We start from the raw sequence: 24,662 nt of genomic DNA on the forward strand, positions 1-24,662 counted from the left end.
TGTTTTTTAAATTAATGCTTAAAATGTGCTTAAAATGATCAAAATACATAAATATTAAATGTTATTATAAATGTCCCTGTTACTACATTGCATATATACTTAATGTATATAAAACCTTAATGGAGGTGTTTGGGATCAAGTGTAGGGATGGGTACCTTTCACATTTGAGCCAATACAGTACCAATGTGTGGGACTTTGGTGTGTGCAAATAAATCCTAATTATTTTTAATGGAACATTTAAAACTGAGACGTTTTTGATCCCTGTGCTATGTAGTTGTTGTATCCTGTTTTCTTAATACATTTCTGAATCTCATTTGCAAGTATTATATAGTAGACTTTGCATGCAGTTGCAATTCCAAGACATTAGCTGGCAGTGGTGTATAGGCAGTGTGTTGCCTAGCTAGGAAGTAGTCTTTGCCATTAAGTTGAATGTGCCAATATAGTCTTACGTTAAATGTTATTATAAATGTCCCTGTTACTACATTGCATATATACTTACATCATGTATATAAAACCTTAAAGGAGGTGTTTGGATGTTTTTTAAAGGGCATAAAAGGAAGAATAGAGCGGCTCCATTGTAAGCAGACTTTTGATCGCATTTATTTAATATTTAGGATGTATATTAAAAAAAACATCCATCGTCATATATTTCATAATGATTGTGAACAAGGCAAAATTCTATAAAAAGTGCAGTTCTCCTTTAAGCAATGAAAGTAAAATAAAAAATACAAAATTATTAATTAATTTAAAAAAAAAATATATATATATATATATACATATATATATATATATATATATATATATATATAAATATATATAAATATATACATATATATATATATATATATATATATATATATATATATATATATATATATATATATATATATATATATATATATATATATATATATATATATATATATATATATATATATATATATATATATATGACTTATCTTTAAGACTTTAATGACTGAGACCCTTTTGGTTCCTTAGGACCTTTAAGATTCACCAAAATTAAGCGGCGCCCTGTTTTGAAAAATATTAAAATGGCCCCCGCATGCTTTCATTTTTCAGTGTTTGGCCCTCAGTAAAAATAGTTTGGACACCCCTGTTCTAAAACAATGCTGCTAGCATCAGAACTCCAGTGCCAGGTGAGGTGTGTTCAGTAGGGGTGGAACAGTTCACAAATCCACGGTTCAGATCTTAATACGGTTACGTGACACGGTTTTCGGTGTACCTTGTTCTTTTTTGACACCGCAGAATACCATATTTCCCAGTAATCAACCATTACTCCTTTATCAGTTGTGGTTCTTACAAAAATATCTTATGAAATAAAACTTAGAAAATGGCTCCTACAGCTCTGACTCTTAAATTAATGTAAAAAAAGGTTAGAGTACAATCTTTATAAGCACATTATATACATAACACGAAGCACAACCTTTATCAGCACTTTTGTTTATATCAAAACAAAAATATTTATTTAAATGCAAAAATCCTAACATTTATTGATACATGATTGGACAATTTGGAAAAGTATTTTAAATAAAAGCATAATCATTTTGTAACATAAATGTGCCAATGAGTACTTTAAAGAAATATACTTTTTTGAAACCTTTATTTTGTTAGCGCAGTCAGACAGGACGTTGCACACAGCGCTGGAAGTGTGCTGCTGTTCTTAAAGGGGAACTGCACTTTTTTTTTTAAATGTTGCCTATCGTTCACAACCGTTATGAGAGACAAGTGTTTTTTCTTTTGCATTCTATCATGTAAAAATCATCTCGTTCTAATATAGCTAATGGGAGCAATCTATTCTACGTTTAAATCACTTTAAAAAATGCATTCAAAAACCGTCAACAATACTTTATTTACGTTCCGTAACCTGTATAATAACCAAGCTGTACCGACATTGTTATTGTAAGAACGAACGCTGAGGAACTATTTTTCTAGAGTAGTAACACATCGGCGTGCATCGGTATTAGCCGTAAAAGCGAACTACGGAAAGAGATAAGCCAGCTTCTACGTCAGCACGAAATGCGTTTGAGTTTGTAATGCACAACACAAAGTGTTAAGACTCCAATATTTACTGGGCGGCATGGCGTAGTGGGTAGAGCGCCCGTGTCAGAAACCTGAGGGTTGCAGGTTCGCTCCCCGCCTCTTACCATGCCGTTGTGTCCTTGGGCGGGACACTTCACCCTTGCCCCCGGTGCCACTCACACCGGTGAATGAATGTTGAATGAATGATAGGTGGTGGTCGGAGGGGCCGTAGGCGCAAATTGGCAGCCACGCTTCCGTCAGTCTACCCCAGGGCAGCTGTGGCTACGAAAGTAGCTTACCACCACCAGGTGTGAATGAATGATGGGTTTTTAACATGTAAAGCGACTTTGGGTACTTAGAAAAGCGCTATATAAATCCCAGGTATTATTATTATTATTATTACTGACTGAAAAAACATGAACAATCATATTACAGCATCTGTAAAGTGTTAGCCCACATTTCATGTTTTGTTTGTACACAGTTAGCTTGACAGCATATGTATTGTAGTTGTAATAACGCGCATGACGTGCTGTGTGTATCACGATCAATATCAAGTGTGACTCACTCGATGGACAGTTGTGTGCTTGGTCCAGTTGGCCGGGGACAATGTTTCCGGGTTATTTGGGTAAGCACTCCATTTATGTCGAAATAGCATGGCTTCAAATCCCACATTTCGCAGCTTCAAGTCACTTTCACCTCACTCTCTCGGCTTCCGTCTGAGCCAATGTCTCCAAAAAAAAGTGTTCTTGTCTCTCCTAATGATTGTGAACGATATGCAAAATTCCACAAAAAAGTGCAGTTCCTGCTAAATTTTTGATTACTGGTGGCTGTTTTGAAATGTAAAAAAACGCCATCCTGTCTTTACAATGAACTTGCATCGGTGGTCTCGTCCACAACAACACAAGCAGAAGAGATGTATTGCGGGTGTATGGGTTGTCCTGGCTAGCATTAGCGTGTTCACAGACTTAGGAGGTGATTCAGGGATGAGCGGGCCCCGGACACACAATTTCCCCAGACAAATGTTCCCTGTCCTCACAATGACAGCATTTCAATCACATTTATGCTCATTTCCATGATTTTTCTTGTTTAACAGTAGATTTTGTTTTTATTGGCTAGTTCTGTGATTCCGTATGATCAGATCTACACGTACACGCTCCAAACCAGGGGTCACCAACCTTTTTGAAACCAAGGGCTACTTCTTGGGTACTGATTAATGCGAAGGGCTACCAGTTTGATACACACTTAAATAAATTGCCAGAAATAGCCAATTTGCTCAATTTACCTTTAACTCTATGTTATTATTAATAATTAATGATATTTATCTTTGTGGAAACACTGATCATCTTAATGATTTATCACAATAAATATATATAGAAACAGATAAATATCAATATACAACACTTTATTTTTATATTTTCTCTAAGTGCACATTTTTCAAATTGAACATTTTCAAATGATCACTTCTAAGACAGTCTTGTGAAATCACAATATCCCATTTTAACTAGCTAGCCACTAACATTTTTTAACAAATCATGAATTACTTTGCACCATGTTTGTACAAATAATAACTCATGTAAAATACAAAAGTCAACTCTCAAATTTTTAAATAAATCATGTCACACTTTGAACTGGACACCAAATCTGTTATCTGTTTCTTTGTCAGTTAGTGAAGACCAAGTCTTTAAAATATTTTCTTGGATTTTCAAATTCTATTTGAGTTTTGTCTCTCTTAGAATTAAAAATGTCGAGCAAAGCGAGACCAGCTTGCTAGTAAATAAATAACATTTAAAAAATAGAGGCAGCTCACTGGTAAATGCTGCTATTTGAGCTATTATTAGAACAGGCCAGCGGGCTACTCATCTGGTCCTTACGGGCTACCTGGTGCCCGCGGGCACCGCGTTGGTGACCCCTGCTCCAAACTAATGAGTAACACAAAGAAAAAACACGTTATCCGAGCAACACACGCACTTCGAAACGATGTCAGCTCAAACGAACGCTTTAGATTTTTGTCATAAACCATTCCATCTCTAGTGTTCAGTGATACCAGCGAGAAGAAGGTGCGTCCTCGGCCACAAGGTTTATGGGGGCCGGCTGGCTCGTCATTCGTTAAATGTTGGGCAGGTGATATCTGTGCTTCGCCGGCTTCTTGACGTCTGGCGCAGGTGACATGTTGCTGTTTGTTAACTGTGGCAAGTACTGGGCCTGCAGGACACAGATACAGTTCTTAATTATTGGATGATATTGATGAACAGGCAGGGCCTGCCCCTACCTATATGCCAAGGGTGTCAAACGTACGGCCCGCAAACAAGTTTTATCCGGCCCGCGTGATGAGTTTGCATAGTATAAAAATTTGCGTTTTTTTTCTAAATGTGTCCACTGGATGTCTCAATAGCAATTATTTTAGGCAAGCAAACGGTTTATACCTAGGCCAAGCAAGAGGTACACAGTAAAGGGTGACTGTGGCTCCTCCTCCTCGACCCACATCAAACTTAAAACCTGCCGTTTTATGTCTTCTGGTTCAAACACAGTCATTTGCCACCCTTACTCCCCCAAAATGTCTCGGTCATACGCGAGAAAAGTGAACTTAACCCTTTTGAATAGTTTTTACTAGAGATGTCCGATAACATCGGCCTGCTGATATTATCGGCCGATAAATGCTTTAAAATGTAATATCGGAAATTATCGGTATCGGTTTTAATAAGTAAAATTAATGACTTTTTGAAAGGCTGTTGTACGGAGCTGTACATATCCGGTAAAAACGGATATAAACCCAGTCAGCAGCCCCTCCCCTCTCCCCTCTCCCACACACAACACAGGAGTTGACGACTGCAGCATGAGAGGTTTACTGGCGACGCTTGATGACCTCATCAAACCGCCGCGAGCGGAGCATAACAACAACAACAAGAGTGTGTTGTTGCCGGTGCTGTAGCCGTGGCTAACAAGGAGCTCGCTCGGTGACTGACTAACGACACCATGTCTATGGTTTGGGATTATTTTAAAGTGTGTTCGACAGATAAAAACTGGCAATTTGCAATGACTGCAAAAAGTTGGTTATGCGAGGAGGAACCAAGACGTCTTCCTTTTATACAAGCAATTTGATCTTCCACCTCTTCAAGAATCCTAAGGAGATACACGATGAATACAAGCGGAAGATGGATGAAAAGCAAACACCGGAAAAAAGTAGTACCACACAGTTGTCGCTTAAAGACTCCGCCGAGAAAAAACTAAAATACAACAAAAACGACCCTAGGGCGAAAGCCCACGTTGTGGTCAGGGACAACGCACGCAGTATGGCAAAAGCTACGGTGGAGTTTGGTGTGGCTAGTCTGCCCTGCATGGCGCACACTTTGCAGCTTGCAGTGAACGGAGGTGCCCTGTCTCAATGCAGCATTTCAGAAGCTCCGGCTGACTGCTAGGCCACTTCAAGCACTCACCACTAGCTTGCAGCACATTTGTGTTACTCATACAAATACGTTAGAGCAGGGCAGATTGAGGACAGTTTATAATTCCCTGTTATATAGTATACCAGGCAGTCTTGCACTAAAGGATGACTATGTTATTGTTTACTTTATGACTCTAGTATACTCTGGACTGAAGCTGTGTGCCTTCATTGTTTTTGTAGCTGTTGTTTTGAGGCATGTTTAAAAAAAATAAAGAATAATGCACTTTCTTAGACTTAGACTTAGACTTTGTGAAAGTCAAAGTATAGTATTTCCCATAGTTGTAGTGGGTATCAGGATTATCTCAGGGAGAGCATGTCCCACATTCCAAGCTGCTGTTTTGAGGCATGTTAAAAAAAATAATGCACTTTGTGACTTCAATAATAAATATGGCAGTGCCATGTTGGCACTTTTTTCCATAATTTGAGTTGAAGTTGTTCTCTTATTTTGGAAAACCTTGTTACATTGTTTAATGAATCCAGCAGGGCATCACAAAAAAATTAGGCATAATAATGTGTTAATTCCACGACCGTACACCTGTATATCGCTATCGGTTGATATCGGAATCGGTAATTAATAGTTGAAAAATATCGGAATATCGAATATCGGCAAAAAAGTCATTATCGGACATCTCTAGTTTTTACCTCTGTTTCTTACGGTTTGTTGATTTAGCACTGGAGTGGTACGTGGACATGACAAAGAAGGTATTTGATACCTCGAAGAGTGTACATGTTGTGTTTTTTGGTCGATCCCAGAAAGACTGTGACTTAAAGTGTAATCCTGGCTTTGTAGATACACAGACAAAGTCTAAGCTCATTGTGTTTTTGAAGCTGCACCGATTTCCTTGGAATTTTCAACAAACTTGAAGTGTTTTGTCCAGAGGATTATTTGTGATTTGTACATTTTCAGAATGTGCTTGTTCTATTTTTGGCCAAAGTAAAACAAATAAAACAACCTGGAGTTGTCTTTATGTTTAAGTTATCATGCCATGATTTTACCATTATGGCTCACTTGGGAATAGATTTTCCACCATGCGCCCCCTGAGCTAAAATGTGTTTGACACCCCTGCTTTATGTGATCCGTAGGGTGGGGGGCCCGTTTTGCATAAATACGAGCATGTAAAATGACAATTAATGAATGACAGGGTGCTTTATATGAAATTTCTCCACAAACGTATTCCTAGCACATTCCTGCTATGTCACATATAAGAATGTAATGGCAAATGTCCCCATGATATTCATTGGCACGTGTCATTAGTGCTAGACATTATAAGCAGAGATGTGTCAGCAAGATATGCCAATGGATGTTTTCATTAGGTTGTCAAATTTAACAAGTTAACTCGTGATTAATCACAAAAAATATTGCATGAGTCATGTACTGTGGAACCTCGATTTATGAACCCCTCTATTTGGAACTTTTGGGTTCAGGCCCTTTTAGCGTGTACACTAAAAGCACAAAATGGCTGGCAGCCATTTTGTGCTTGCTCATACTGAAGCGATTGAGGAAGCTGGCTTCGTACCACAACAAGTTTTTCATTCGGATGAGAATGGACTTTTCTAGAAAAAGATGCCGAAGCGGACTTATTTCACAGCGCAGGAGAAGACACTAACTCTCATTCAGCGGCGCCTCTTCCAAGAGCACACACACACACGCCACCCCCCCGCCACTCTGTTTGCTCCTTTCTCTCCTCATGAGGTGCAGCTCATGAGTGGTCTTTGGACTATAAGCAACTACTTTTTTTCCCACGCTTCGGACCCTGCGGCATAAAAAAATGGTGCTGCTAATTTATGGATTTTTCTACGCTGACGGCCGTGAAGCAAATAGTTTTCATTAAACTCATGCAAATATACTTAAATGGTGTGTGGCGTCATCTTTTGGACGGGTTTGCTCAAGTGCTGCTAGGTGAATGCCTACAAGTGTTTCCTGCTTTTTAAAGCTTAGTACCGAAAGTAGAAGTGCCGTTTGGTCTCCTAGTCGTCCATAGCGTTTTTACTCATATGGATTCTTCATTCATCACTCCAAACAACGTTTGTAAATTTTACAATATAAATAAAACATTCTTACTTACTAAACCGTTGCAAGTGTGACGTCTGTGTTTTCATGCATATTTGTACGTGCTATCGTAATGTAATGAAGCTAGCGTCGTTAGCATGAGCTAATATGCTAACACATTTACGAGTGCCTGTGTTAGTATTATTCACTTAAAACGGCATGTTTTTGTATCGTTTCAGTTTCACAAATTCCTCAGTAAATTCACCAAAACGTCACTGTGGCGTTATTCCGCAGCTAGTGGGTCCACGACGATGACTTCTGTTTTGTTTGATCAGACGTTTTACTGCCGTGTTACAGGCACCGTTTGGAAACAATTAAAAGGTATGCAAATAAACATTTATAAAACCTTTCTGTGCAAATAACTCATTTCACAGTCCAAATTTCGTATCGTACATGTGTGACAAATAAAGCTCCTTGAATTATTGAATATATCTGCGGCTTATAGTCCCGTGCAGCTGATATGGTATTTTTAAAAAATGTTTTAAAGGGTGCGGTCCCGAAAATATGGTCATATAAGTTGTTTTTACTTTTTTTAAATGTTTGTTATTGTAGCAATATGGTTGTTTAAGATCTGGATTTTTGTGATTTCTGATCGTTTGTGAGAGCAGCAAAGGGACTTCTCTGTGTGTGCGGGTTTTAGCAGAGCAGCGCATACAGAGGACAGCAGCTTGTCGTCGCTTTAGCTTGTTAATAAAGAGATAGTTAATTCATCACATCCTTATGTTTGTTTGATATACAGTACTGTAAAGCACTTTATGTTGTGGTCAAAGTGTACAAACCTTCACTAAAATATGGACTTTTATCGAGGCCGGAACCCATTATTCATATTTACGTTGTTTCTTACGGAGAAATTTGCTTCATTATACAAACTTTTCGATTTACCAACCAATTAAGTTTGTAAATCAAGGTTCCACTGTATAAACACAGACTAATCACGCAGTTTATTTTGACCACTCATGCTCCTTATACTTAATTGCGGATAGTTACCTGAAAGGCGGCATTGTTGTCAACAAAAGTACCACAGATAAGTTAAATGACGCATTTGTAGCAACTGTGATTATCCGGGATTAATTGAATTTAAAAGTGTGATTCATTTAATTTGAAAAATGTATTGTTTGACAGCACTAGCTTTGATTGTGTTAATTTTGTTATTTTGCACACACAAAATAAATCATTGAACAATTAATTTCCCATTATTTTGTTTCAGTACAAAACATGCATCCAATTTAATTCAAGTTTGATGGAAAAAGTATAAAAATCATTTCACATAAATAAAAAAGTGTGAAAAATGCTTATAGGGTGGAGGGGCTTCAAATAAAATTCTGCTTAGGGCCCCAACTTAAGCAGTTATGCTCTTAGGGAATAATGATTGAGAGTAGAAGTGTACGGCCTCACACTCACCCCGGTCTGTCTGCGGCGGGGTCCTTTATCGTGGCGCCTCGCGGGACGTTCCCCCTCTCGGGCCCAGCCGGACCCCCCGTCGTTGTGGATGTAGGGCATCTCCAGCAGCTCTTCGCAGGAGAGCCTAAGGGACGGGTCCATCACCAGGCACAACTGTGCAGGCGTGGAGGGACATTTAAGAACACAGTATACTTGCAACATCTAATGCAGTGACTTTCAAACTGTGGTACGCCAAAGAATCCCTTAAAGTACAATGTTTCATTTTCCTATATTTAAACACAGTGTTACTGTTCAAACTGTGTGTAGTGTTACAGTGGCCAAAATATTAAATATACTCGTTTTAATGAATGCTTAGGCCAACTTTTTCCACTGAGGGCCGCACACTGAAAAATCAAAGCAAGCGGGGGCCATTTTGATAAAAAAGATACATTTAGGCCTCCACTCAGACTTGATCCCGGGGACCCCAAAAGGTTTTGGTCAAAAAAAATATTACAAATGTGTGATTTTTTAGTATCATTATTATTATTCAAGGTTTAAATCTCTAGATCAACATTAGGTCTATCTGTCAATAAAACGCGTTTAAAGATTTAAGTTGTATGCCATTTTTGTCAAGGAAAATCGTGTTTTTTTATGGAAAAAAAAACACAAAATATGCAATATTTTCCCCCAATAAAATGTTAAAGTGGAATATTGGAGATTATATAATATTTGGAGTCTTAAAAAGGTCAATAACTCACAACAACATTGATTTTAATTCATTATTTTTTTGAGCAATGACACTTAAAAAAAAAAAAGTCCCACTGAAATTATTGGGGATCCAAAATGGTACTGCTCAGTAAAGTTGAAGTCTTTAAACTTTTACCACAATAGTCTCAAGATCAACTTCAGATCCATCCGTCAATTATACGTTTTATTGTTGTTTATGTTTTTTGTTTCTTCTTTAAAAAACGTAGTTTTTTAAATGGCAACCAAAAAATATGCAACATTTTCCCCCAAAATATCTCAAAGTGGAATATTTAATGTGAAGTAAATGGAGCCTTGAATATGTCAATAATTCCTAATGAGATTGATTTTGATTCATTATTATTTTTTTAAAGAAAGAAACAGCCTACATGGCAGCTTTGTGTTATTAGAGTAAATAATGCAACATTTTCTTGTTACATTTCAAATTTTTGCTCTTTTATACCACTTTTTATGTTTTTTATTTTTTTTTCATCGTATTTTTAGAATGTGCCGTGGGGCCGTTAAAAAATTACCCCCGGGCCGCACTTTGGACACCCCTGGCTTAGGCCTATTACACTACTGTATTTTAATGTTGATTATTATGGTGGTACTTGGTGAAAAAAGTTTGAGAACCACTGATCTAATGAGATCCTGCAAGACATCTTATGGATTTTCTCATACATTCTATTATATAAGACTGGGTCTCGCTTAAACGAATCCCTCGGAGAGGAACACCAAGGAGTAAAATGTTTAATAATAAAAGCTTCAGCACACCTTCATAACTTGGAGAGCCTGTGGTGACACACTGGAGAATCGTTTTTCCAAAGTTTCCTATACGAGCAAAAATTAGACCGAGCATCAACACTGACGTCTTTTTGGAGAAACAAAGCCTCAGTGAGGATGGGGAATCATACCGTGGTGTCAGGGTCAGGAATACTGACTCCACTAAAGAACACATTAGACCGGAACACCTGCTGGTGACGAGGAATGAGGTCCCCTGGAAGTAAGAGGACTTTCATGAAGCAGCAGGTACATTTGTGGAGGCACTTCTGGGAATGGGTAGTGTCGTACCGAGGGTTTTGCGTATGAGGTAGAGCTGGTCCACGTCAGACTTCCCGGGCCAGAGCGGACTTCCGTTCAGCAGCTCGGCAAAGACGCATCCCAGCGCCCAAACGTCCACTGGGGGCCCGTACTGAGTGTCCCCGACCAGGAGCTCTGGAGCCCGGTACCAGCGGGTCGCTACGTAGTCCGTGTAGTCGTCCTCTGGTCCAGCTGAGCACAGGAGACAGACACGTGTGCTGCATGCACTAAATTACAACACTATGGAGGAGAGACTACATGTATGGCAACACAAAACCAAAACCCAAAACAGGAGGGGTCAACAGTGCAGGAAGAGACGCACTAATTGGCTTGATGTGAAGCATTGAAAGTAAGGAGGCTGCTCTGAATAAGTCATTAGTGGTGATTAATGCACAATAAAAGGGCACACACACACGCATAAAGGACCTACTTAGTATGCGAGCGAAGCCAAAGTCGCACAACTTGATGACGCCGCTTTTGGTGAGGAGGATGTTCTCAGGCTTGACGTCACGGTGGATGCACTGTGACACACACAAAACACGTCACGCAAAATCTCTGTTTGGAAAATTGATTTTAAAAAGTAATTTATTATAGTTGTTATTTTGCCAAAAAAGTAGTTGAATGACAAACGGAATTATGCTTTAATGAATGTAATCAATTACTAGGGGAAATAATTATTGCGTCACTTAAAAAAAAAAAAAAAAATTCAAATATCTCAGTCATCTACTTTTAGCAAATCCAAAAATAACATTTTAGCAGTCACTACTTTGTTGGCTAGAAGGCTCATAGGAAGGCAACAGCGCCTCCTTGCCACACCTGCTGGATTAAAGATGTTCTGTATTCTGAGAAGATTGGGCGGACATTGAATGTTTTTTCTGCAAAGTTTTGAGGTACCTTTTAGAGATATGTAGGAGAAACTGATCTCCAAACTAACCCTGATTGAAACAACTGGGATGTGGGTGGTTGATGAGCTTTTGGTGTGCTTGTTGGTTATATATCTCTAAGGCCATTCAGGAATGCAGCTGTTCCGTGGTTTTATGATGACATCTGTCTGGGGTTGCTTTTTTTTAATTTTCCTTTAATTTATTTATTTATGATTAATATATTTATATCCCTCTCCTTCTTCCCATCTTCATTATTTGCTTTTACAATTAAAAGTATTTGTTGAGCACTGAACGTTAAACTATGATTATTGGGTTGGGGGTATACCACTTTTTAGAAATGCTGGGCTGCTCTACTTAGGCTGCTGCCCCCGCAACCAGACTTCGGATAAGCGGAAGAAGATGGATGGATGGATGGATGGATGGATGGATGGATGGATGGATGGATGAATTGTGTAAACATGTGCTGTACTTAAATAAACTAAACCGTTACTATTTATACTAAGATACGTTTCTAACTGTTAAGTAATCAAATACAGTCAAACCTGCTTATAGCAACCACTCAAAGAAAACAGCAAAGGTGGCCACTATACACAGGTTAGCAACCATTTTGAATTTGGGGCCATCTTGATTTTTCAGCTTGTACATTATCATGTATTTTAGCTATTCTAGTGTGTGGGATTGGGTAATATACTGTATGTTGCAATGATGCTTTTTATTTTCTTTGCTTTTTTGTAAACAGGCATGATGGCCTAATAATAACAAACACATAAATAATCAGAAAAGCACGTGGAGAGCATAGACCTTTAAAAAAAATCCTGAATCCAAAATCCCGAATGTACCGGATTTTTCGGAGTATAAGTCGCACCTGCCGAAATTGCATAATAAAGAAGGAAAAAAACATAAATCGCACTGGAGTATAAGTCGCATTTTTTGGGGAAATTTATTTGATAAAACCCAACACCAAGAATAGACATTTGAAAGGCAATTTTAAATAAATAAAGAATAGTGAACAACAGGCTGAATAAGTGTACGTTATATGAGGCATAAATAACCAACTGAGAGCGTGCCTGGTATGTTAAAGTAACATATTATGGTAAGAGTCATTCAAATAACTATAACATATAGAACATGCTATACGTTTACCAAACAATCTGTCACTCCTAATCGCTAAATCCCATGAAATCTTATACGTCTAGTCTCTTACGTGAATTAGCTAAATAATATTATTTGATATTTTACGGTAATGTGTTAATAATTTCACACATAAGTCGCTCCTGAATATAAGTCGCACCCTCGGCCAAACTATGAAAAAAACTGCGACTTATAGTCCGAAAAATCTGGTAATCACTTGTTCCCATTTGAGACATTTCCTGAAAGTTTAATCAAAATCCACCCATAACTTTTTGAGTTACGTTGCTAATGTAATGGGAAAAGCTTCGGGACCCTGTCAGCCAGAGTTCAGGGATTAATAACTAACAAACAAACAGGCAAACCCCAACGAACACAGTGAAGGTAATAAATCAAATATAGACAATACAGACATTTTTGCCGTCTTTAAATATTTATGTGCATGTGTAAAAAACAACAACAAAAAAAACAGTGGTAAATATAAACAAAGTATTTGAGTGTATAGTATTCGCAAACAAAGTTGTACTGACATTGTGTTTGTGGCAAAAGTTGACCGCCTGCAGCGTCTGCCATACAATGCTCTTAAGCTGAGCCTCAGGAACCCTGCGGAGAAAACAAGGAACATCATTTATGACCTCATGAGAAACACGGCTTTCCATTTGTGCTGGCATTTTAAAAAAAAGACGCGCAGTGCCACACCATGTCGCCACGGTGACCCTCGGGCCCCGTCTCTCTGGGTAACAGCGGCTTTGTTTCCAGGGGAGGCTACAGTTTCTGTTGCACGGCCTTGTGGGGAAAAAAAGGTCGCATGGCCTCAAACAGCTGATCTGTCTCTTTTGTGACGTTGGTTTACACAAGCGGAGCGCCAAGAAAAGAACAGGTGTGCAGATTGCAAACATGATCAACTTACGGTGCCACTTTCATTAGTTTCACTGACGCTAGATGACCTTCAGACAGGAGGATGACTCAGCAGGGTGTGTAGTGTCTGCTTTAGAAAGTATCGTGCTGCATTCAAGACTGATGGAAAGTTGGAAACATCCCACTTGGAGCTTATAGGGTCAAGTGTAGGGATGGGTACCTTTCACATTTGAGCCAATACAGTACCAATGTGTGGGATTTTGGTGTGTGCAAATAAATCCTAATTATTTTTAATGGAACATTTAAAAATGAGCCGTTTATGATACCTGTGCTATCTAGTTGTTGTATCCTGTTTTCTTATTACATTTCTGAGTCTCATTTGCAAGTATTATATAGTAGACTTTGCAAGCAGTTGCAATTCCAAGACATTAGCTGGCAGTGGTGTATAGGCAGTGTGTTGCCTAGCTAGGAAGTAGTCTTTGCCATTAAGTTGAATGTGCCAATCTAGTCGTACGTTGCGCCCTACAAAGTGTTTATACTATAAATATTATAAATAAATAAATGGGTTATACTTGTATAGCGCTTTTCTACCTACAAGCGCTTTGATAGTATTTCCACATTCACCCATTCACACACACATTCACACACTGATGGCGGGAGCTGCCATGCAAGGCGCTAACCAGCACCCATTAGGAGCAAGGGTGAAGTGTCTTGCCCAAGGACACAACGGACGTGACTAGGATGGTAGAAGGTGGGGATTGTACCTCAGTAACCAGCAACCCTCCGATTGCTGGCACGGCCACTCTACCAACTTCGCCACGTACTTGCACTTATTGTGTGTAATAAGTACAATATACAGCTGCTTGGTTGTAGCACACATCTAGGGCTATGTTCACACTACATTGTAGGATGCCCAATTCAGATTTTTTCATTAAATCCAACATTTTTATGAAATATTTTAAAAAAAAATGCGATGTCTAATGTGAACGCAATCTCACCCACATGCACAAGACTTCAGACTTCATGACATCACATGTGCTGCAGTGTTTACGGAAGTAAACATGGTATTGGTCGGATGAAAGCGGCCATAGCATTCAGACCGCAGTCGCATTGGATAATAGGGCTGTGAATCTTTAGGCACCACATGATTCAATTCGACTCTTGGGGTAGCGATTCGATCCAGAATTGATTCTCGATTTAAAACGATTTTAAATAACACTGGGAGCCAGTTCTATGATTAACTACATTACTCCATAAAATAAACAAACAGCTCCAAGAAATGTCTATATTACTTAAAAGAAAACTGGTTTTGTTTAATTGAATTCTACCCAAACATTTAATAAACTCAAATACAAATAAGGCAACAAGAGAAGTATCCAAAACATCTCTTTTGTTAAATAATTATGTACATCATATATTATATATATACTGTATATACATACCATGAGTTTATGTAACAACATTTCGTTCTTATCTGTGCTGTAAAGTTCAAATTTGAATGGCAATAAAAAGGAAGTCTAAGTCTAAGTATGTATACATTTTGTTTTGATCGATTTTTAATTTCTTTGAATTGACTAAGAATCGTTACATATATGAATCGCAATTCATAACACAATCAATTTTTTTTTACACCCCTATTAGATACATATCCGATTTACTGTATATCCACATTCAAAAAAGGTCTGGGTCAGATTTGAAAAAATTGATATTGCACTGTTCACAAAGACATTGAAAAAAATGTATAATAATAACAATAATAAATAAATGTTGTATACCGCTTTTCTAGACACTCTGCTTCACAGAGAACTGAGAAGCCATCATTCAATCACTCTACATTCACACTTTTTGGTGGTAAGCTACATTTGTAGCAACAGCGTCTCTGCGGTAGACTGACGGCAGCGTGGCTGCTAGTTTGCACCTATGGCCCGTTGACCACTACCAAAAATGAATTCCCATTCATGCACCAGTGTGAGTGGCACTGGCAGCAATGTGGGTGAAGTGTTTTGCCCGAGGACACAATGACGTCCACGGCGTCCCTACTGTCAGATACAAAAATCGAAATTGACCTGCAGTTTGAACGAAGCCTTAGTTGTAGTTTTGATTTCCTAATTCGGAGGTGTTGAAATGGCCATGTAAAATCACAAACACTAATTAGTAGCATGTACATAGCCAAACCAATGAAAATTAGCATCAAGCTAGCGCATTTTGGAAAAAACATTTGAGGGTTTTCTATCATGCATATTTTCTTTGATGGCATTGACGATTGCAACAGTAACTAAAGGCAGTTTGCTGAGTCCGCGCTGAGTGCTGTTTGAGGGCTTGTTTCCTCGCCAAATGTTTGAGCCGGTCTGCAACCAGACGTCGTCATGAGCAACAAAGGTATGGAAATATGGAACCTGTTGATTTTACGTGAATCTATACCCGGTAGTACCGACGGAATTGTGCCTATAAATGGATTGAATTCGGTATCCATCCCTAACATTTGCGGGACGTTCTAAAAATTTAATTAAAAAATATGACTAATAAACAACAGAAAAAGTAAAATAAGAGTAAAAAGACGAGAAACGTTGAAAGGTTATTACTAATAGCACTAATAATAATACACTTTGTCACATATAGCACGCAGCTGGCATGCAGGCTGTTTTTCTTTACATGTTTATATAACTTCATAACATATCTACTGTACATCGGTCTGTTCAAATATGAAAGAATATCCCCAAAATCAGAATTTTCATTATGGATCTCTAAGTGGAAAAAACACCTGGAATAAAAAGAACCCCCTGGAATATACAGATCTGTTTAACGATATTACAACCTCGTCTTTGTTGGCAATTTGGATAATTTTGTCATACGCTTGACCAAATTCCTTAATTGGAGCTGGAACAACAAGTGGTCTCTCCAGAGAACATCTCAGCAGGTGAGAGAGAGTGCAGCAGGTGACATGGCACTCACCCCCGTGGGTGTTTTTCCAGCTCGTTGAGGACCGTCTGCTCGCAGAACTCAAAGACCAGGTGGAGGCGGCGTTTCCTGCGGAAGACCTCCAGCAGGTTGACCAGATTGATGTGTTTCAGCTGCTGCAGGAGGACAAGAGGACACAATGTCGGTGATGATCGACAACATCATTGAGGTGGAAAATATATTTATATTTCCAAGTACCGTATTTTCCGGACTATAAGGCGCACTTAAAATCTTTTTTCCCCCTCAAAACCCGACAGTGCGCCTTATAACCTGCTGCGCCTAATATAAGGAATACGTTTGGTTGAGCTTACCCACCTCGAAGCTATTTTAATTGGTAAATGGTGTAATGATAAGAGTAACCAGTAGATTGCAGTCAAACATAAGAGATACGTGTAGGCTGCACTATGATGGGTCTCAAGTAAACACCAACATTTCAAATGTTCCATTGAAAATATAGAACATTACACACAGCGCTCAAAAATCTATCAAAATGTTTTAGTACGACTTTGGTGAGCTATGAAGCCGCACCGCTTGATGGATTGTCGGTGCATTAAACATATGAGTATTATTATGGTGTGTGTATAAGGTAAGACATAATATCTGCCGGGTTTTTTTGTAATAATATGCAAAAGCAACTTTTCTTACCTTCTGGTACCTCCGTTATGGATTTAAGTAAAGTCTGAATGTCATTAAAACAGTTAGCTCCATCTTTTGACACTTCTTCCACTCCCGTCCTCGCACGCTACACCGCTACAACAAATATGACGGGGAGAAGACGCTGCCGAAGGTGAGCCACGTAACTAAGACTGCCCACAAAACGGCGCATCCGGAAGCGACTGTCAGAAAGCGGCCTGAAAATGCTCTGTAAAACATAATCTATGCAACATTTTGACCAAAGAACCACCATTACATGCTATGTAGACCAGTGGTTCTCAAATGGGGGTACGCGTACCCGTGGGGGTACTTGAAGGTATGCCAAGGGGTACGTGAGATTTTTTTTTAATATTCTAAAAATAGCATCAATTCAAAAATCCTTTATAAATATAAATAAAAACCTATATTTTTTTCCAAATAGTTCAAGAAAGACCACTACAAATGAGCAATATTTTGCACTGTTATACAATTTAATAAATCAGAAACTGATGACAGTGCTGTATTTTACTTCTTTATCTCTTTTTTTCAACCAAAAATGCTTTGCTCTGATTAGGGGGTACTTGAATTAAAACAATTTTCACAGGGGGTACATCACTGAAAAAAGGTTGAGAACCACTGATGTAGACCACAAGGAAGTGTTTTAAATTTTAGAAAAAAACTAATAATAATATGACTCCTTTAACGCGCCTAATATATGAAAAAAGATCAAAAATAGACCATTCATCGGCAGTGCGCCTTATAATCCGGTGCGTCCTATGGTCCGGAAAATATGGTATCTATTAAAGCAATAGGTGGTACTATAGTTTGCATACGCAAATGCCATTTTAGCCATTTGCGTATGCTAGCTCGCTCACCTTCAGCATTCGTATTTCCCTCAATGCAATTTTCTTAATGACTGGATCGTCTTCAGATTCCACAAACTTCTTGATGGCAACTATCTGGTCCGTGTCTCTGTTCCTGCATTTGAACACCACGCCGTAAGAACCTTCTCCAATTTTGGCCAGTTTCTCATATTTCTCCATCGGTCATTGGCTCGCTGACACCTTCGAGGAACCAAAGAATAATACTGTGGAAAGGGAGTGTGATCAGTGCGCTTGCAGGAGCAAAGGTCACAGCCTCTGTCCATGGTGCTGAAAACAGAGCGCCCTCTGACGGGGGCTTGGCATGTGCTGACGGCGAGACACAGCTGGCAGATGATTAGATTGCACAGGTGGTACGTGTGAATCTAATCATCTGTTGTCTTTAACAGTGAGCGGCCGGGTGCAGGAGAAGAAGGAGGACTGAAAAGTCACGTTCTGGGAGGGAAACGGATTACTCAAAAATATTATCATTAAAAACCTTTTTAAACCTGCATGCTGGACTCTTGTGCCATGTCTTCAGTGGAACTGCTAGGAAGCGACTTCCACAAATACATTATAATGAAACGAACAGGGATGGCTAACAATTACCAATGCATGAGAATCGTTACAGGTACAATTTTCTGTACTTTTGTGTGTTTTGTGTGAACTGGACAGTTCAGTTTTAGCCCATTTTAGACCCATTTCTAAGCTGCCCTTTCTCTCAAAAATCTTGGAGAAGATTGTTTTTACCCAGTTAAACACTTTTTTAGAGGACTCTGATATTTTAGAAGTCTGTCAGTCTGGGTTTAAACCCCTCCATAGTACAGAGTCAGCATTAGTAAGGGTTTTTAATGACATCTTTCGAGCAACAGACTTAGGTGATCATGTGATTTTAGTTTTACTCGATCTAACAGCAGCATTTGATACGGTGGACCATAATATTTTAATTAGCCGCCTACAACATCAAGTGGGCATCTGTGGTACTGCCCTGAGTTGGCTGAAGTCATATTTGACTAACAGGACCTTCTCCGTAAATGTTGCTGGTTCTGAATCTTCTGTTGCTCCCTTAACATGTGGGGTCCCACAGGGCTCAGTTTTAGGACCACTGCTCTTTTCTATTTATTTACTTCCCCTGGGCTCAATCCTAAGAAAGCATGGTATTTGTTTTCATTGTTACGCTGATGACACACAAATTTATTTTCCGTTAAAGAAAAATCATGCCTCTTCAATACAACCATTACTTGCTTGTCTTGATGACATCAACGCCTGGATGGCCCTAAACTTCTTAAACTTCAATGAAAAGAAGACAGAAGTAATAGTGTTTGGACCTAGTGGTACCTGTGAGCTTCCCCCTGTAGACTTTGGCCCCTTGGCTTTGTACATTAAGCCCATTATCACCAACCTGGGTTTTCGTATTGACAGTGATTTTAAATTGGACCGTCAGATTGGCACAGTGGTGAAAGCCAGCTTTTTTTATTTACGTCAGCTGGCTAAGGTTAAAAACCTTCTTTCTAGGCGACAGTTTGAGACAGTAATCCATGCCTTTATTACATCCCGGCTGGATTACTGTAACGCTTTATATTTTGGAATTACCGTAATTTCCGGACTATAAGCCGCACCTGACTATAAGCCGCACCAGCTAAATTTAGGGGAAAATACAGATAGCTCCATATATAAGCCGCACCCGACTATAAGCCGCAGGGTTTTGATGTGTAATTAGCGTAGTATATAGGGGTTCCTGCTACCACGGAGGGGATTGTCGGGACAGAGATGACTGTTTGGGAACGCAAAGCGTCCCATTTATTAACTATAAATATTTCAATCATTCAATCAAACTTTCACATCTTTGACATGGCGAACAGCATTCGTGCAGAGTACAAATAATACAACGGTGCAAAGTAATACAAAGTGCTCGCCTGTACGTTATCAAAATAACCAGCCTACCGGTATATGAAAAGTCAGTCTTTAATCATTGTGTCATCGTCTTCCTCCGGCGTACTAAAACCACCCAAATCCTCTTCGTCGGTGTCGGAGAAGAACAGGCCGTAAATAAGCCGCACCCTTGTATAAGCCGCAGGGACCAGAACGAGGGGAAAAAGTAGCGGCTTATAGTCCGGAAATTACGGTAGTCAGTCCTCCTTCTCACGTCTGCAGCTGGTCCAAAATGCAGCTGCCCGACTTTTAACAAACACAAGAAAAAGAGAGCACATTACTCCTGTTTTAGCCTCCCTCCACTGGCTGCCTGTGTCTTTTAGAGTCCATTTTAAAATTATCTTACTTGTTTTTAAATCCTTACATGGTCTTGCCCCACCTTACCTCTCTGAGCTGCTCCACCTCTATGCCCCCACCCGGTCCCTCAGGTCAGCTGATCCTGGAGGTACCCAAATCCAAGCGTAAGCTCAGGGGGGACAGAGCCTTCTCTGTTGCGGGCCCCAAACTCTGGAATGATCTTCCACTCCATGTGAGACAGGCCCCTTCCTTCTTTGGCTATTTTTAAGACCCTTCTTTAAAACCCATTTTTATTCACTGGCTTTTAACCCAGCATGAGACTTTAAACTGTTTTTAACTTTTAACTTTTTTAACTGTTTTTAACTTTTAACTGCTTTTTATCTAAAAAAAATTGTTCTTAGGGTAATTTTGTATTTACTTTTTTAATGTGTATTTTACTTCTGTTTTAAATGTTATTTTTTAGTCTGTCCTTTGCCTTTATTTCTTTGTTGTGTACAGCCCTTTGTTTTTCAACTGTAGTTGTTTTTAAAGGGCTTTATAAATAAAGTTGGTATGGTATGGTATGGTATGTTTTACTAAATATGAATTAATTCAGTCATTTCAAAGGCTTCTCGTTGTTCCCATTGGGTTGAGTTTTTTCTTGCCCTGATGTGGGATGTCGTTGTGGCTTGTGCAGCCCTTTGAGACATCTTTGATTAAGGTCTATATAAGTAAACTTTGATTGATATAAAAAAAATGGCCATTATAAAAGGTAGTCAATGGGGAATAAAAAGGGTCCCGGGGAACTCCAATGTAAACTCACTCGATAGCTAAAAAACTTGGCAAAGAACAGATAATGCAAATTTTGACATTAATTCCTTTACAACTTGTGCAGCCATATTTCATCCCGCTAAACTTTAAAATTAAGTTTCTGTTGCGTAGTGTCATCTTCAAAGGCAGTGAAGAGACACACACATGTCCCAGGTCTCCCCCAATTACTAGCATGCTTGCAATTGACTAAAATTAGCAATGAGCGGATAGACTTCGGAACGATTTTAATCAGTCAAGTTAGTGTGTGTGAAATAGCAAAATATTTGACTCTGAGGTGTATACCTGTAAAATTAGCATTAACATGCTAACAGTTAGCATGCGTGAAATAGTAGAATATTTGACTCTGAGGTCTCTACCTGGATATTAAGCTAAATTAACTGGCATGCTAACTTTAACGTGATAACATTTAGCAGCGATTTCTTTCCAGATTCCTCCAGATTCTCTGAACATTTTGTTGATATTACGAACCGTACATGGTGAAATCCCTAAATTCCTTGCAATAGCTCGTTGAGAAATGTTGTTCTTAAACTGTTGGACAATTCACAAAGTGGAGACCCTCGCCCCATCCTTGTTTGTGAATGACTGAGCATTTCATGGAAGCTGCTTTTATACCCAAATCGTGGCACCCACCTGTTCCCGATTAGCCTGGTCACCTGTGGATAAGTGTTTGATGACCATTTCTCAACTTTCTCAGTCTTTTTTGCCACTTGTGCCAGCTTTTTTTAACCATGTTGCAGGCATCAAATTCCAAATGAGCTAATGTTTGCAAAAAATAACAACGTTTCTCTGTTCGAACGTTAAATATCTTGTCTTTGCAGTCTATTCAGTTGAATATAGGTCGAAAAGGATTTGCAAATCATTGTATTCTGTTTTTATTTACGATTTACACAACGTGCCAACTTCACTGGTTTTGGGTTTTGTAATAGAATATTTGATTCTGAGGTCTCTACCTGTACTTTAGGCTAAATTAGCTAGCATGCTAACGTTAACGTGATAGCATTTAGCATGCATAAATTAAAATATTTGACTCTGAGGTGCATATTGTAAAATAAGCTAAAATTAAAAAATGCGTTTGGACTTTGGAACAATTTGAATCGGTTGACAAATGTGGAAGTAGTAACACTTTTTAATAAAGAATAAATATTACGAAAAAAATGGGGAACTCTGGAAAAAACGTGAATTTTTGGAAGTTGCAAACATTTTTGCTTCAATGTCCAGGATGAGTGGAATGTGTTTGTGGTGGAAAACTTTAAATCAATTGAGAATTCAGCTGCTTTAAAGATAAAAAGGCACAATCAAATCAACAAAATAATCATGAATTAATTACAGTGAAAACAAAGAGTATCGCTCAAATTACGTTCCGTTGCCATAATAAGCACAGTTATATAGAAATATGTTCCAAAGTTGAGGTCTTATAAAAAATATCTCATGGAAGACTATATAATAAGATAATAATTGGACAACTATTTATGAAAATCCTAAAGACAAAAAAACTAAATGTCAGGTGCACTCACCTGTCCACAACCTGACAAGTACTTAATTGACAAATCAGCAGCCAAAAGTCTTCAAAACTCCTCCCGAGTTAGGCAGGACGTCCAGGGGAGTCTTTCTCGTCCTCACCCGGGAAACACACCACGGTCACAACAACACAATGCGCAAAAAAACCCACACCACTTTTAAGAAGGGTCTTCGGTGGTGAAACGTCGGCGTCAACATTGACAAAGTGACAAATAAATGGCGCCTCGGCCAGGAGGACGTTTACGCTGCATCCTGGTGACAACGCAAGAACACCTACGTAGGCGCAAGGCTGCAATTCACGACGCTCTTTTACGCACTTTGTTCACTAATGAGTGACACGTTCGCCGGAACTAAAGGCATCATTTAATGGGAGAGAGGGACTACATCAAACTTATTGGGTAATTCATGCTAATATTAATTCGTAGTAATACGTTTTAAATGCACTTTTTACGGTATATTTCATACCTTATGCTTTTTCCGGTGTGGACTAAAATCTGCACATGCGCACTAGTAGGTGTCGTCTGATGTTTGTCCACCAGAGGGAAGTACTAACCTTCATTTTAAACAGAACACTCGTTTGACGCCTACCTAACCTTTTTTTTTTTTTTGCCAAATAATGAATGTTCATAATAAAGTAATTGTTGAGAAAACGAAAGACAATCAAGCAGAGCCATTATTTTTGTAAAAATATTATGAATGTTTTATTGGTACTCAACAGCATCACCATATTAACACAGTCTGATTGGGGATTATGCCTTTTTCAACCAGGATACATATTGACTTTCTTCTGGAAAAACATAATTATTTCAACAATAGAGTTTATGGACAGAATAGCAATGGTGTAATAATATACTTATATATTAACACATCCCACCTCAACCCTAGACTAACACCCTCCCCCCTCCGCATCCCACCTCCCCGGATTGTAAATAATCAAATGTAAATCCATCCATTCATCCATTTTCTACCGCTTGTAATAATCAAATGTAAATAATCAATTGTATATACTTTTTCTTATGCTTTCTGAACTCACTATGGTCACTGCTCGCTGTACATATCCTACCAAGTCAGACTTACACTGTTTCAATGTCCATTTCTCAGATGATGCAATTGTTGATGATTGAAGTGCTGATATCAATCAAACCAAGATACAAGGCACAAGACAATAAAACACAGTTGAGAACTTGTTGGATTAGGTCCTGACGTTGAGAAACTCAAACATAACGTGCTTTTTGACGACGTTTAATCAATGTCGGGTTCTGACGTTGATTTGACCCTTGATTTTTGGTCATTTTCCAACCAATATTCTACAACACGAATACAGCGTTGAAACAACATGCTTTTTGACGTCATTCATTCAATGTCATGTTGTGACGTTGATTTGACCATTGATTTTTGGTCATTTCCCAACCAGTGTTCTACAGCACGAATACATCGTTGAAACAACATGCTCTTTGACAACATTCATTCAATGTCATTGCGGGGAGGCGTGGCCGGCAGACCTACAGCGAGGCAGGGCACGCTGGGGCCGACTCCAAGATGGTGGCGAGGAGCAACAAGGCGGGGCGCGCCGGTATCGACGCCGTAATGAACATCAGGTGCGTGGATCGCCCGGCTGGGCACAATGGTGTAATCCCCCTCAGTGCGTAAAAGGGCGGCAGCCGAGAAGCCGAGAACGAGGAAAGAGAAGGAGTTGGAGAGCCAGCAACGGATGCAGCGCGGAAGAGAGCGAGAGGCAGACGGAGACGACGAGGGCGGCTGAAAAGCAACCGGAAGAACGAGCAGTGGGAAGAGGAAGGAGCTGAAAAGCGTCCCGACCTGCAGTAACGTTTTTTTGAACTAATAAAACAAAGTCAAAACTGCTCCAGTCATGTCAGTTCTTGGTGGTCCATGGAACCCCGACAGTGAGAGACTGTCACAGTCATGTTGTGACGTTGATTTGACCATTGAATTTTGGTGATTCCTCAACCAATATTCTACAACACGAATACAGCGTTGAAACAACATGCTTTTTGACGACATTCATTCAATGTCATGTTGTGATGTTG

The 24,662-nt window shown here is 39.1% G+C and overlaps 1 protein-coding gene across 1 annotated transcript; it reads right to left on the reverse strand.

The window, feature by feature from the left end:
* Positions 1 to 986: 986 nt before the first annotated feature.
* On the reverse strand, positions 987 to 22,919 carry LOC133658464 (cyclin-dependent kinase-like 1). Its single transcript, XM_062060539.1, has 10 exons — positions 22,611 to 22,919; positions 18,073 to 18,261; positions 16,559 to 16,680; positions 13,279 to 13,351; positions 11,167 to 11,257; positions 10,728 to 10,928; positions 10,571 to 10,653; positions 10,431 to 10,487; positions 8,934 to 9,086; positions 987 to 4,242 (listed from the first exon to the last, which is right to left on the reverse strand). Exons 2-10 carry the CDS (start codon positions 18,238 to 18,240, stop codon positions 4,147 to 4,149), a joined length of 1,044 nt encoding a protein of 347 aa, XP_061916523.1. The 5' UTR covers positions 18,241 to 18,261; positions 22,611 to 22,919; the 3' UTR covers positions 987 to 4,146.
* Between the last annotated feature and the right edge of the window lie 1,743 nt (positions 22,920 to 24,662).

The sequence above is a fragment of the Entelurus aequoreus genome, linkage group LG10 (assembly GCF_033978785.1).
Source record: "Entelurus aequoreus isolate RoL-2023_Sb linkage group LG10, RoL_Eaeq_v1.1, whole genome shotgun sequence".
Taxonomy (NCBI): domain Eukaryota; kingdom Metazoa; phylum Chordata; class Actinopteri; order Syngnathiformes; family Syngnathidae; genus Entelurus; species Entelurus aequoreus.

Bases quoted from the DNA above. Each gene is read 5' to 3' on its own strand.
- LOC133658464 (XM_062060539.1), bottom strand. From the start codon at position 18,240: ATGGAGAAATATGAGAAACTGGCCAAAATTGGAGAAGGTTCTTACGGC. The intron at 10,929-11,166 runs GTAGGTCCTTTA...TCCTGTGCTCAG, and splicing joins TGGCTTCGCTCGCATACTAA to CTGGACCAGAGGACGACTAC. The intron at 9,087-10,430 runs GTGTGCTGAAGC...ACGCCTGCACAG, and splicing joins AGGCTCTCCAAGTTATGAAG to TTGTGCCTGGTGATGGACCC.